This window comes from Pithys albifrons, chromosome 2 (assembly GCF_047495875.1).
Source record: "Pithys albifrons albifrons isolate INPA30051 chromosome 2, PitAlb_v1, whole genome shotgun sequence".
NCBI classification, from domain to species: Eukaryota; Metazoa; Chordata; class Aves; order Passeriformes; family Thamnophilidae; genus Pithys; species Pithys albifrons.
The window spans coordinates 100,314,477-100,329,354 of record NC_092459.1 but is presented as its reverse complement, the minus strand read 5'-3'; the positions used below and the strand labels follow the sequence as shown (position 1 = coordinate 100,329,354).

General features: G+C 48.9%; 1 protein-coding gene across 1 annotated transcript in view; it reads left to right on the top strand.

The window, feature by feature from the left end:
* The first annotated feature begins 9,119 nt into the window (after positions 1-9,119).
* ITPKB (inositol-trisphosphate 3-kinase B) overlaps positions 9,120-14,878 on the top strand; it is a 67,426-nt gene continuing 61,667 nt past the window's right edge. Inside the window, exons 1-2 of the mRNA XM_071579710.1 lie at positions 9,120-9,477; positions 10,789-11,872. Of these exons, the coding sequence (XP_071435811.1) occupies positions 10,952-11,872 (921 nt within the window). The 5' untranslated portion in view covers positions 9,120-9,477; positions 10,789-10,951. The remainder of the gene's footprint in view (positions 9,478-10,788; positions 11,873-14,878) is intronic.

The window sequence follows — 14,878 nt, the reverse complement described above, 5'->3', positions numbered from 1 at the left end:
AGATGCCATGTAAAAAACTCTGCGGGTGAGATCACTGTTCAGGCAGAAAATCTGATGGCTGGCATTTTACTAGTCGTTAGAGTTCATCTCCTACTCTCCAGTGGTCTCAGCTGTACCAAAGAGAGCCTGCTGCAGCAAAGTGGCAGCTGATTTGTAGAAGACTAGAGTTTCACCTGTTATTCTGAAGTCTCTTCCAGAGTCTCTCCAGCAACTATTAATGGGATGATATCCAGGGAAGAAGTGGGCCCAGCTTGCTGAGCAGTACAGCTTTGATAAACTCCATTCTCTGGTTCATCACTGATACACCACTTTCTTTATTGCTAAGGCAGCCTTGAACACTCACATTTCTTCCACAAATAGGGCCCTGCATAACCTGACAGCCTCATATAGGATCTGTTCCTGCAAATAATCCAAATTTCCATTTGCCTAACTTCAAAGTCTGTTCCACCAACTGTAATAAATCTCATTCTTCCTCCTCATCTCTTTTTGAAACAATAAAAATGGCAGATGATTCCCTGATGATCACTGTAGCTGATGACGCAAATGGCACCTCACTTACTGGATCCTGCAAGTCTTCTTCAGTCAGCCCCATCCATCATCTTCACAGGGAAGAAGAGAGGTTAGGCAAACTGTCTCTTAATGAAAGATGGGGCTGTAGAAAAGGAAAATATTTAATTGTTTCAACATTTTGTTCCTTTTAGGAAATGTTGGATATGTAAAACAGAGGGAAACAAAGTGGTTGGGGTTTTTTGGATAGCTTTTGGGTTGTTTGTTTTTTGTTTTAATGTAAAACACTTCCAATCCAGTCCAAAAATGACCTTGAGAAGAGTTAAAGAAATTTTGTTGTGTAGCCTAGGGAATGAAGTGAGTGTCTCTGCCAACAAATGATGGGTGTTTCCAGGATACTCTCTCTCCTATCAGAAAGGGTCATTCCAAGGCATTTCTCTGGCAGCTCTTATTAATCTCCCTCTCTCTGAGCCAGAAGACAGGAAGATGTCAGACATCTGTGCTCTTGCACTGTTCCCGTTTTCCTATTCAGGACAAGACTCTCCTCAGCCAGTGGGAGAGAACGTAAAGGAACTGGCAAACCTCAAACATTTTGTCAAAGGGAGACACATTTGTAAAGTTAATTCTCAGTGCTCTGTCTGGGTACTCTCTTCCTGCTCCTCATAAAACAGCTCTGAAGAAAAACAGTTTCAGTCTGTTCTCAGTGGGGAGAAGACCACGACAGCTGCCAGCTTTTCCAGTGCCTTCAGCTGGTGGTGCAGGCTGTGTTCACAAGGGATGAAGAGACATCATCCCTTCCAGCCCCAACAAACCACCAACTGTGAGGGCAAGGCAGCTCACCTGGTGCTGGGGCAGCAGAGCCTCACCAGTTCTCCTGGTTCTCCCATGTCCATGCTCTTTCTTTCAGGGCAGATGTCTTTCTGTCCCACGCACTAGACAAGTTGTGCTCTTCTCGATCAGCAGAAGCCTGTGGGCAGAGTGGCCAGAGCATGGGTGTGTGCAGGCCCAGTTGGAGGCAGGCCTGGGATATCCCCAGCAGGGAGCAGCTGAGCCTCTTTGCTGTGTCCCTCTACAGCACCATCTTCTGCCAGCTCTGTCTGGCTCAGCCTGAAATCCTACATAGCCTGGCCTGGAATGCTGATACCAGGGTTCGTGGGAGAATCTGGGTCAGACAACAAGGCCTACAGGATCTATAGGTGTGCCCAGAAAGAAGGAGAGCAAAGGATGGAAAAGGAGTGAAAAACAAATGGGAAGTAAACATAGGAGCTCTGCTGAGGACCTGCAAGCCTCATGTCTCTCCTCTTCTGTCTTTGCTTTTGCATCTCATTAAGTCACTTAAGCAAATAGGTGAATTCCCCTGGGAAGAAAAGAGCAGCTAGCTGGTACTCTGTGATATCAGTCCCAATCCAGCAGGAAGCAGAGAGAAAATACAGAACAATTAGGAACCATGAATGCTGCAGCCTAGTTCATCATTTCCCATTCAGCAGGATAGGAAAAGGATGGTTAATATCTCCTTTCTGGGCCAGATGTTCCCCTTCCCCAGCTGTAGTGTCTTTTAGAGGCCTAATTTCAAGCAGACAGACCATGAAATATCTTTCACCTTTCTAAAGAAGAAGAATAGGGAACCCCTCCCTTGTAGCACAGAACGTTGTGAAGAGCAGCAAACTTCATGGAGATGCAAGGGATCATCCCAGCTCTTGACATCTGTCTTCTTACTGAGGCACCTAAGTGTGGGTTTGTATTCTTCAATTTAGTTACACAGAGGTGAAAACTCAAGATGTGGTGTTGCCTGGTGTTAGAGAGCTCACAGTAGTAGAGTAGGAAATGCCAATGACCTGAAACTCTGTAGTCTGGATTGGTAACTTAAAAAATGTTAGACAAATGCTCTATCAGAGATAAATAACTCTGTCAATCCAGAAGCAACCTGGAAATAACTAGCAGGGGGAGAGGAAGGGCAGCACAAGAGGAAGGCTTATTCTGGACTTACTAGCCACAGGAATTGGGAGCACAGCAGGGAAAACTATGCTGCATTGCTCAATCTGCTTCTCAAATCCAGAAGCGGGGAGGCAGCTCAGAGAGCAGTTCACAGCTGCAGGAATGGATGTCTTCAGAGCTGGGTCAAGGGGCAGCAGGGAGGTAAGTCTCTAACTAGTGCTAGCTGGGGCTGGAGAAGCTGCTGGTGGTGCTATTAAAGTGCACCCTTATTATGCCTGGGCATACTTGTACGTACATATAGAGAGAGTAATCAGGCATTGGAATGGCCTGCCCAGAGAGGTGGTGGATTCACCATCCCTGGAGGTTTTTAAACTGAGATTGGACGTGGCACTGAGTGCCATGATCTGGTAAACGGACTGGAGTTGGACCAAGGGTTAGACTTGATGATCTCGGAAGTCTTTTCCAACCCAAGCGATTTTATGATTCTATGAAACTTGTGACGATTCCGAAAACTTCCCTAGGGGGACATGGGTGCTATTCTTTCCATAAGGGCTTTACTTACCTCTAGCTGTTCAGAGGAAAAGCATGACCCAGTGTCTGGATCTCAGTCTATCTGGGAAAGATTTTCTTACTTGAAACACTTCTGTGTCCAAGGGCGGGCGTTTTCCAGTGGCTGCTATAACACAGCTGCTTTTCAGGGTCAGGGTCTGCTGACCTTTGTGATTTGTTGCATGGCAATGAACAGTGCTACACATAGAAAATAGCAGAGATAATGCTCTGCTGTCTGAAAACATAATTTAGGAATATTTTCATAGCTCTGCTGCTTTAGCTATTCAAAATTATGAATAATCAACCTAGATCTGCCAGTTTATTAAACTGTGCTGCCCTCATTTAAAGCTCAGCTTTTTTCCTTTCAGACATAGGAACAAAGGTAAACAGCTGTCCAGCATAGTGGTAATATGGTAAATTCTTAAAATATATTATTTTATGACAAGGAAATACAGATTCTTGGAGAAAGCCAAAATGCTTTATTTTAAATTAAATGGCTACAGCTCAACATGGACTTTAAATTATTCATCATGTCTTCTTCAGTGCCCTCTCTCTCTCTGTTTTTCAAAACACGCTTATCACTCATTGCAGAGTGGAAACTTGGACAGCATTTCTTGTAATCCCATGTTCATCTCATCCCTAAAAGGTGCAGTGGAATCTCACAGCCCCTTCATATACCACTGATTCCAAAACAGTCTATGTGACACACTGCACACTTGAAACAGTTTGTCTTTTTCCTGCCGTGATCATAGCTATCTCAAACAAATGCAAACCTGCCCAATTATGGCTGTGTGGTCACAGTCCAGTGGAGTAACCCATGAATAGGAAAAACCTCTTCAGACAATAAAGCAGTACTTCAGTTCTAATTGTTTTATCCCCTCAAGCACAGACATTGGTATAACTTTTAGTAGCCTCAGGTCTCAAGGGGGAAGGATTTCCCTTTCTAGTTTTAGTTTTACTGAACCTCAGTAAAACTCAACAATACATATTTGATGTGCTTCTTTAGTTTGGTCTGTGCAAAAGCAGGAAACATTTATGCTGAATCATGGGGTAATCCCCAAACATGCACATATGTTTATACTCTTACTATCTGCAAATAGCAACTGTGGGCCAAAGTGCTGATATAAAGCCCTGCTGTAGCACAGGGAACCCCAGCTGTGGCACACACCAACTTCAGGGTTGGGTTCTACCCTGGCACCAGGAAAAAACAGGAAGGGTAGCACTGAAGCTGCTGCCCATATCCAGACATAAAACCAGGCATTCCCATCAAACCTTCACATCTTCATCCTGGGGAGTTTGCTAGCTGAAGGAAAAATAAAGGTACCACTGCCGTATATGCATTGCATCAAGAGGAAATGTAACATCCTGTGCTTGTTCTAGGGTTCCTAAACATTCTTGCCTATCATGTGTGTATGTAATTCCTTGTTAGAGTGATTCGTTATGCATAATATTTTCCATCCATCCATCTTAATCTCTTGAGCTCTCTAACAGTTCTCCAAAGTCCTGCTGCAAATCCTGAAGCCTGTGAGCCACACTGATGCTCTTAGCTCAGGCTAAAGCTCTGCATATGTGTGCTGTGCATGGATGCATAGGATGTATGGAACCCTTCGTCCAAGGACCCCAAGTGTGTATGGAACTTTAGGTATGTCACCGCCACAAATATCCTCAGAGACACAGGACATTTTAGTCCGTAGTGCCTGTTTCACCCAGGTGTAGAGGCAATAACCATACTGCTGACGCCCTGTGGCACAGGAGGGGCAGAGCCAGGAACAGATGGCTGAGATCTTTGGCTGACTTTCTTGGCCACACCAAGCTGTGTGTCTTGGTGCAGCACAGGGCGAGGTGCAGGCAGGAATGTGTGGAGGAAGCTACCAGAGAACAAGATTGGTTCCTTTGTGCTCTAGGTGGACATACAAGCTCAGGCAGACCTGGGTGCAGTACATAGACTGCCCTAAATTACATTGACTTTCTACAGGTGTCTTTGCACCTTTGTCCATGTTTTTGCTTCCTGAACAGGACCTGGCACAGAGAATATTAACCAGTCACTGCTTAGTTCTGCCATTATAAGTGGGACAGGGGGAAGGGAGCAAATGACCAAATAACCCAGCTCAGAAGCTGCTGAGAGCTGGGAAAACCAGATAAACATCAAGAGCCCTTTTCTCAGGCCTCCGTTTCCCCTGCCAGCCCAGACAGGACAGAAATGTGCCATGCCTGTGAGAGCCATCTGCCTGAACATAGACAATTCTCGGCATATAGATCAGTGTTGTGTTTTTGCTTGTGTCTTCTGTGAGTCTTTTAAAATATCAGCCAGATTTATTCTCTGTCATAGTGGCATAAACACAAAGTAAGTCTGTTGACTGTAGAATTACTCTATTTTTATCCATTTATTTCTATATTTTACAAGATTCTAAGATTCAACTCACTGGTGAGGAAATGCCATCAAATACTGACTTCCACTGTAAGGATGCTGATGGTGCTTCTGATGCTGAGTAGGATGAACAGTGACAGTTTGGACAACTCATCTTTGAAACACAGTGAAGGCTGTCTTGTCCAACTAGTCCAAAACATGACAGAGAGTAAAAATCTTAAAAAATAAATCTTATAATAAAGGAAGAATGGGAGGAGTAGGGTACTTGAGGATTGTAGTTGTTTTGTGATTATATTATTATTTTTTTCTGTTTTGTTTACACTATTGGATTGATGCTAAGTAGATAGTGGTCCATTCTGTCCTCCTCTAGTTTTATAATGCATCCCACATTGTAGTAATTGTGTGTCTTGAAGGAGTTAAGTGATTACAGTGACCAGTATGTACTGTGCAACTGTTCCCTCTCCAAGGAAGGAGGTATTTCTGCAGTATAGAATCTTGTCTCAGGTTTTTTGAGTTTTTTTGCTTGTTACTGTGGTTTGGATTGGGGAAAGCATTCTTCTTCAATTCAGTACATGTGGACCAGGACCTCAGCTCCAGAGCAAGAAGATGTGTAAAATAGCAAAGGACAGTTCTGCCTGTGCTGGAGAGGGTCACCATACTATACTGGTCTGCCAGAGCTCCCCTGGCCTTGCAGCACTGTGTCTGGGAGCAGGCTTTGACAACAGCAAAACCTTAGCTAGGGTGACAGCAGAGGCTGAAAGGAGTAAAACAGCCTTGGTTGTAATGTCCACTTCTCCCTATCCAATATTCACTTCCTATGCAGCTGATCTCCCCTCCAGTCCAAACAGCCATCTCACCTGGCTCCAGTGGGGCACATGGGGTCCTGCTGCAAGAACCACCACTCCCACCTACAGCCAAACCATCTCTTCTTCCCACTCGATCCCACACAGCAGGGCCTGTCCTGACAGTCCTACAAACATCCACCACCCTGCAGTGATCGGCAGCCTCAGGTCTGGGGACGCAGCAGCTGAGCCACCTATGGTGTTCAAGGGGCACAGCAAGCACATTCAGCACAACTATTTTTAAATAAGACATAATTAACATGTCTCCCTTCAAGTACGCAGGGAGGCCATTAACTTTGACAGCTATGGTATTTTTTTCCCTTATTGTTTATAGACAGTGTGTTAGTGAGAGATGTTACACAGTTAGGACAGCTCCATGCCCTTCTCTAAGTGTCTGTCCTCGCTTTATTTCAGACTAAATACATTCTGCCATGCATATATGCCCTTCCTGAGTGAAAGATCCTGTTCATTTTAATGGCTTCCCTCTCTTGAATGTTGCCGCACAGAATTTGGCTGGATCAACTGCTTGCCCTAACCCAGCCTGTTTCAGTATCCTCAAGTACTGTAATGATTTCCTTTGGAAGCAGGAAGTATAAACCCAAATGAAGAGCACAGCTTAAGCAGAAGCAAGATCTTTTAAGACCCAACAATGGACTTCTACCTGAAGAATGTACACTGATATTACAAGCGAGTCAGAGTAGGATAATCTTTTCCATTTTGTTCTCTTTGTACAGCACCTAATGCAACAGTGCCAAAGCCATGGAGAAAGCTCCTCGGCAGCATCAAGTAACTACAGCAGTGCTAGTGCCCAGAGACATCTGTCTGTGTTTGTGAAAGAAACTTTTCTTCTTTCTTGCTTCCATCCTTGTGTCTAGATTGGACTAGCAACCTGTTTCAGTTTGTGTTTTCCATTTAGGCTGACCTCAGACAGTTGGTTTCCACTTGATTGGAAACAAGTGTGCTGAAAGCTGTCTGCTCTTTCTTTACTATACAATGTGGACTGCTGTCTGGCTCCAGTCTGGAAACAATTATTTCTCTCCTGTACCTACTCATTCTGAACAGTCAAAGACTTATCCCTAGATTTTCTTTACCTCTTTACACTTTTATTAAAGCCACTTCTTTCATACAGAAAAGCTTGTCATTATATATAGCAACCACAGAACAGCCCTAACTCTGTTACATGACAACAATGCTGCCATGTTTTAAGGCCAGGTCTCCCTTAGGGAGTTTTGTACCTGTAAATGTGCCACTGTGAATTTCCTGCTCCTTTGGCCTGTTCTGGTAGGCTGAATATTTGATGGTTCTTGAATTTGTGGGACTTTAGGAAACAGCTTTAAGCACTCATTGTGGTTGCAGTGGTGTCAATAATCTTAAAACAACCCCAAAGAACGGTCAAAACATCCACACACAGATGTGCAGTAGTGCTCGCAAGTACATGCAGATGCTACCAGCATAGCATAGTGCAGCTGTTTTAAAAAAAGAACGTATTTGTTTATCTGCATGTATTCCTGGATTTATTCTTTCCTTCAAGAGTTCCTACTTTTTGACATGTGTATGCAGTCATGAGGGAATGTGAGCAACAGAGGGGAAGCCTGTGCACATGAATAGTGCCGTTATACTCAGCGAGGTCACTTTTCTGAGAGAGTTTGATCACATACTTTATTTCATAAAAGACCAGTTCCTGACCAAGCATAGGCTCTGAGGAAATGGACTGGAGTGGAAAGAGACTAAAAATTTCTTTTCCCGCACTGAATTCAAAATAGTGTTTCTCTTACTGGAAAAACAAACATAAGCTCATTTTGGGTGTCTCTGTCTGCCTGTGGGATTGGCAATCCATACCTTCTGCCAGTTTGAAGACCTCTTTGCCCCCGTTTATGCTCTGGAGGTTGTATTTTAATTACAAAAGCAGTGACATCAATTTCCCTCTCTAAGGGAAAGTCCTAGCTGTGAAATCCTAGCAGAGGCAAATTGCTGTTCTTTTTCCTTTTTTTTTTTTTCCATTGGCCAGTCCGGACCAACCCCAGAACTGCCATCTGGGTTTGACCTTGACCATTACTTTAAGAGCGAATTGCAGAGCCTGCTCTCCCGAAGTGCTGACGTACAGACAACTATTTCCAATGAGTTATCTTGATACAGAAATCAGACTGTGTCACAGCCAAGAGGCTGCTCCTCCTGCCAAGCAGGACCCAAGCCTGGGGGCAGCAGGAAAATGCTATCTGGGGCCGTTAGTTACTGCCCTGCTTAAACCGGGGCCAAGACCACAGCAAGTGGATGTTCAAACAACCCTCGTGTTTGGCCTCTGGGGTTGTGGGGGTCATCTTTCCTCCAGGGACATGCTTACCCAAAGCCACACGACCTGGCAGGGAGGGCTTCGCGCCAATCTTGGGTTTGTGTGACCAACTTGCTGAGAAACAGTAGGACTCAGCCGTGGTGCCTGGGGAAGAGGGATGCGGTGGAAAATGGATGGGCTAGTCGGTGCCTTTGAGCCGCGTGCATGGGGAGGTGGGCGACCTTTAGCTCCGCGTTCCTGGGGTGGCCGGCACCACCCTTTGCCCTGACTACTGTGTCCAGGGGAGGAATATGACGGCCAGCTGCGATGGGAGGCCGCGATGCGGCGGAGAGGCGGGGGATGCCCCCGACGCGGGTGTTGCCGGGGCTGACCAGGGGCTCTGCCGGGCCCCGCCGCGGGACCTTCGGCGCACGCCGGGACGGGGGTGGAAAATGTCTCGTGTATATTTAACCCACAGCGGCCAAAGCGCGGCGGCGGTGGTTTTTTTTTTCTTAGTTAACAATGGAAACTTTTTTTTCTTCAGTATTTCCCTCCAGCCGAGCAGCGCCGTGCGAGCGAAAAAAAAAAAAAAAGAAACTTGTTCCGCTGAGGCTGAGTTCAACCCCAGACAGGCTCACAACTTCCTTCCTGCTCTCCTACCCCCTCCCTCCACTCTCTCCTCCTCCTCGCCGCTCCTCTCCCTCTCCTTCTCCTCCTCCTCCTCTCTCCGCCTTTCCAGCCGCACCGAGAGCGGGCGTCGGGGCCGCGGCGCGGACCTGGCCGGAGCGCGGAGCCGCTCGCTCAGCCTTCGCTGCCGAAGCGCGGAGGGTCAGAGACCGGCGCCTCCGGCCCCGCCGCGGGGCGAGGGGAGCCGCTCGGACCCGCGCGGGGAGCGGGACCCCCGGCAGCAGCCGCGCCCCGCGCCCGCGGCGATGGTTTCGGCAGCGCCCCGCGGCCGCCGGCGGGCGCTGCCGGGCGGCGCGCACTGAGCGCGGACCCCGCTCCAGGTAAGCCGCGGCGGGCAGGGGGCGCGGCCGCCCCTCTGAGGGGGGACCCGCGGCAGCTGCGCCGGGGACGGTGCGCGGGGGAGGAAGGGGCGAGCTGGGCGCGGGCAGAGGGGCTGTCCCGCACCCAAAGTCTGGCCGAGCACCTTTGTGCCGGTGCCCGCTTTCGCACCCAAGCCAGAGCGTTGCGTTGCCGGGGATCCCTGCGAAGAGTGACTGCCCTGGGCTGGGCTCTGCTGAGCCTTATGTTGCATCCAAGCAGTGCTTGGAGGGATGAGGAACTCTTTACCACTCAGTCAGTGGGGACTGCGTTTTTAGTCCTGTGAGCCTTTACCTGCCAGGAGCCGCGCAGAGGGACGCACAGGGCTGCTGCTGACAGTATTGTGCACAAGGTGCGTCGAAAAAGGCTTGTACACCCGTAGCCAGAGTTAGCACCCTGTGTGTAAACAAGTCTGTACACTCATGTAGGCAGCGTGTTTGTGTAGATCTCATGGGTTCTCGTGCCCCCGCATGGGATGGAGACTCGAACTCCAGTGGCACCAGGAGAAAACCGTCTTGACGGAAAGCGCCCTGAGGTACACAGTGGTACGGAGAGCCACCTACAAAAGCAGAGTCTCTTTCACACACCAGAGCAAGCAGCACTGCACATCTCTGCATGTGGAATCCACGCTGTAACTTGAAGGTGGCTGCAGCAGTCGATGCCCCAGAAGGCAGACATGCACAGGGGAGACAGATTTAGCCAGGGCATGCATGAAGACGTCCAAAGCCATGTTATTGCACTTAGTAACTTAGGGGAGTTAATGGAAATGTGGCCCCTACCAGACAAAACTCTGCAAGCAGGAAGAGTGTATCATTGTATCATTGTCCGTGTATCATTGAACAGAAATCCATTCCTGAGACTTGATCTTGCTCATAGGTGACCAACTGGAAGATGACATTTAAGCTGTTTAGTTTTTACCTTTCTTCAGAAAATGTCAGCTTTTGTAGCCACCACTTGAAAGCTGCCAACTTTCAGTTTACATCAATTGACCATAACTCCCTTATTCTGTTGAAGGAATGGTTTCGTGCCCTGTGCCCTCTCGGACACTGCTGCTGCTGCAGCTGCATCGGCAGGCAACCTGGAGTAGGGGGGTAGGGACGATGGGAAACAGCCCCAAACCCGATTTCCCCTTCACTCAGGTCCTTCTGATGACCAGGCTGGGCTGCATCCTCAAGGGTGGCACGCGAGGGATGCATGCACAGCTGTGTGCACAGCTGGATGGTGAGCTACGGGAGGGCACAGAACTATACTCACTGTTTTCTCTCTCTCCTCAGCTGTCCTATTTTATGGAGCTGCGGGCCAGATCTTGCCCACCTCCTCTTTTGCCTCCTGGCAATGCTGCTGGTGCCGGCGTGGAGAGACCCTCGGCAAGCCCGCGGAGCCTGAGCGCCGAGGCGGCAGTGGCGACGGCCCCCCTGTGCACCCCGGCTGACTACTATGGCCGTGTACTGCTATGCGCTCAATAGCTTGGTGATGATGAATAGCAACAGCGAGGTGACAAGCGGCAGGAGCAAGACGCCGCCTCCTCCCGGACAAGTACTGCCCAGGGGCCCGGAGACACCCGGCAGCTGCCGCTCTCTCCCTGCCTTCAGCCCGGCCCCGGTGCCGCCCCGCTCCCCGCGCTGTGGCCCCGCGTTCCTCTTCCCACCACTCGAGGAGCCCCTGCGGCAGCCAGGCGGCCCCGGTGGGCGGCGGGACAGCCGGAGCGAAGAGGGGCAGTCAGGGCCCCCCATGGCACGGCAGTTTCAGCGGGAGCTGCACAATGTCCAGGTGAACCAGAAAGTGGGGCTCTTTGAGGCACACATCCAGGCACACAGCTCTGCTGCTCAGCCACCACGGAGCCCCAGGCCATCCCGGCCCCGGCCCACCAGCCCCGTGGTGCCAGTGGTGGGACTTGGAATTGGACCCCGGCAGCGAGCCCACGAGGAGAGTGAGGCCCCCGATGCTGGTGGGGTGCAGGTTTGTCTGAGCACTGCAGAGCCCTCGGGGAGGCCAGTGATGACAGTGGTCCCTGCTGTGGAGCTGGCAGAGAGCAGCAATCCCCTGGAGCAGTCAGGACCTGCACCACGGCAAGGAGAGGTGGTGGTCGCCCCTACAGAACTCAAGGGCCAGTGCCCAGCCATAGGCGGAAGCATCCCCGCCGTCATTGTCACGGACCTGGGGGGCCCGGAGGAGGAGGCGAGCGCTGTGCCCCCCGGCAGCCTGCCTGTCAGGAAGCTGTCATCATCCTCAGCATCTTCCACTGGCTTCTCCTCATCCTGGGAGGAGTCCGAGGAGGACATCTCCAGTGACCCCGAGCGCACCCTGGACCAGACCCCAGCCTTCCTGCAGACCCTGGACCAGCAGAAGCCCCGAGTGGTGAGTCTTGAACCAGCTCTGGGGTGGTGGGGTGAGGGCTGGCGGCATCCCCGCTCCGAGGCACAGCTACAGCAGGAGCACAGAGTTCTGTCACAGCAGAGGTCTGCAGAGAAACTTTCCATTTGCTCAGCAGTTCTTGCTTTCCCTCACATGAAAATCTTTCAGACTTGGAACAGGGGTTCCAAGTCAGAAAATCGCCGGTTCACAGGAGAGTGCACTGGTACCTGTCCCATTGGGCATGGTCCTTGCAGAGCTCCCCTGGTGCTGCGAGCTGCCTGCTGGCTTGTTTAAAATGCATCCATGGGCTGCAGCCTTCTGCTGACATGCGGTTACAAACCTCAGCCTTCCCTCAGTACAGCTTCTATAGGTGCTGGAGGTTTCCCATGATTTACATGAGCCTAAGGGAGAATTTATTTCCTTCTTGGAGTTGAAACTGTGTGAGCCAACAACTGTCTGTTGAAATTTATAGTGATGCCCATCACCATAGTGTCTGTCTTTCACATGAAAGTAAAGATCTCTAGAATGTCTGGGGATTCCCCTTTTGAATAAAACTTTCTCCTTGTGGGTATCTTATATTTATTTAGGCAAGCATATTTTTATTAGGTATTTATATTAAGTTCGTTTGTTTCACCATATTTGTTTGTTGTGGAGCTGGTTGTAAGACTTCAGGGAAGAGAAAGCTTCAGTGTAGTATTACCCCTAGAGCAGAAAGGTCTCCTCAGAGAGGAGAGCTTTGAGGTATTCTCCAGAGGCATGAGATAGTCATGGGATTTGTTGTGTCACTAAGGGAGTTCATTCCATGTCTGATTGCTCTACACAGAGCATGCTTTGCTCTGAGCTGTCACACCATTTATCCAGAGTGCTTTGAACCACTTTACTCCAGAGCAGGGCACCCATCACGAGCTTCTCCAACCAGCACATGGTCTCTTCCATTCTCCAGCTCTGAGACATTACATTGATTTGAGCGCAGCACTGGAGCCTCACACTGACAAAACCGTGAAATGTGCAGGGCAACCCTGTAGCTCCTTAATTTAAAGAGTTTGGAAAAGACTCATCAACTTTCAGTAATGTGGTTCACTATGTTTAACTTCCTGTATAAACACATGGTAGTGAAACTCTTGCTAAGCTCAGTGAGACAAGGAAAACTAGTTCAGGGAAATGTTTAAGTGAAGGTATCAAACTTGGAAAAATTGAGACTGTACTTTGTAAAACACTCAGAATGCTGAAGTAACTATCTTTTCTTTTGTACTTGTTTTGTCCTGTTCCAGGATTTCAGGCTCAGTTCTGCTCAGGATAGAGCAGCAGTTCAGTAAAAGCACAGTTAATGAAGTTACGAGTCTGTGGCTTATCATGTGTGCAGACAGTTTTGTATTTTGGGGCTCTCAAATGATGAATCAGCTCGCTCCCTTTGGGAGCTACTGCAATCCCTCTGCTGATTAAATTCTGCTGGTTTGGTGTGCATGAGCTGTAGTAATTTCTGCTCCATTCTCTGTTCTAATGACTGTTCCTAATGCCAGGTCCCACTGATTTGCTGCTGAAAACTGTTCACTGATGGGCAGAAGCATGCCTGATGCTCTATGGAAAGCTTTCTGGAGCCTCAAACTGACTCGCTGTTACCTCCTGTGGCCCCCAGTGAGCTCAGCCAGGCTGGTGGCTCAGCAGTGAACAGGCAAGGCTCGTTTGTATTGCCAAAGGCCTGGATCAGAGCGAGTTCAGATCAGCTCTAAGATCAGAGTCTGCTGGGCCCAGTGGGACTACTCAAGCTAAATGAGATGAAGGTCTGGTCCAAAATGTGTCAGACATCCTGAAGAGGTGCACTTGATTTTGTGTTTCAGTGCTGGAGTTGTCTCAGCAGGAGCAGCTGGATGAAATTACAGGGATACTTTTCCACTGGGCTCCACACGTCCCATGCAGGGCTGATCACCGACTTTGGCAGGTTGTAGTCAACTTCTCAGCAGGTTCACGTGCAAATGCTCAGTAATTCAAAGCTGATTCATATAAATAACACCCAACTTTGTGTACTCGTTGGCTGTGTCTTGTAAATCCATAATGACAGCAGAAGGCAGCTACTGAAGCAGTGTCAGGTTGCACACTCATTTGTTTTCATGAACTCACTATTTCCTTTTAACAATGCACATGTTGTGGAAATGAGTTGTGTAATGAGCAACAATTTATGAGAAGCTCTCTCCACAACTTGTGCTTTTCTGTCACATCCTGAAGAACTCAACTGACAGAAACCTTTGGTTTGGTTACCTAAATGCTGGGCAGGCTAAGTGCCCTGTCTGCACTGGGTGCTGCTGGCACAGGGGAGGGGCTGTTGTACCTGGAGGAGGGGTAAGGAGCGATAGGAAAGCAGTCCTTGCTGCAGATGCAGTATGTGCCGTGCATCTCACATAGCATGTTTACAGGTTTGATAAACAGCAGACCTGCTTCTGCCCTTCCTTTCTGGAGGCCGTCTGGCTTAGCAGATCAGTTAGGGATGTCCGGCTGTCTATTGTAGTTCCTCCTGATGTCCTGGGGAAATGGGCAGATCCCTCCACGTGGCATGGACTCATCCTCCATTTGTACTGCAGGTAGGAAACTTCACTTGTGTTCAGGCCTGAAAATTGGCTGGTAAGAAAATAAGGTTGCATAGTAAAAGGAGTGAGGTATTGTGGCCATGTTTTTGGACACCATGACTTGGAGCAGCTCTGTGTCTGAAATGGGCTCTGCCGCTGTTTATTTAAAGTTTCCTCCATGCTTTGCCTGTCCCTTCAGTGCTTTGGTGCTCAGTGGACTGCACAGCACTGGGAACAGTGACACAGCTGTGGTGGTTGTAGACTTGTGAAGTGCAGTGACAGTAAGCAATGTGACGTTTTGCTGTTGTCTAATTGCAAGTCCACTTAAGGTCTGAGTAAACTTCCACGTAAGGGCTTTTGCAGCTGTGGCTTTCCCCAGGCTGTGACTGCTGCCGGAGAAACCCCACACTTGTTTATTGATGCTTGCAAGGTTTCAAAGGCACTTGAG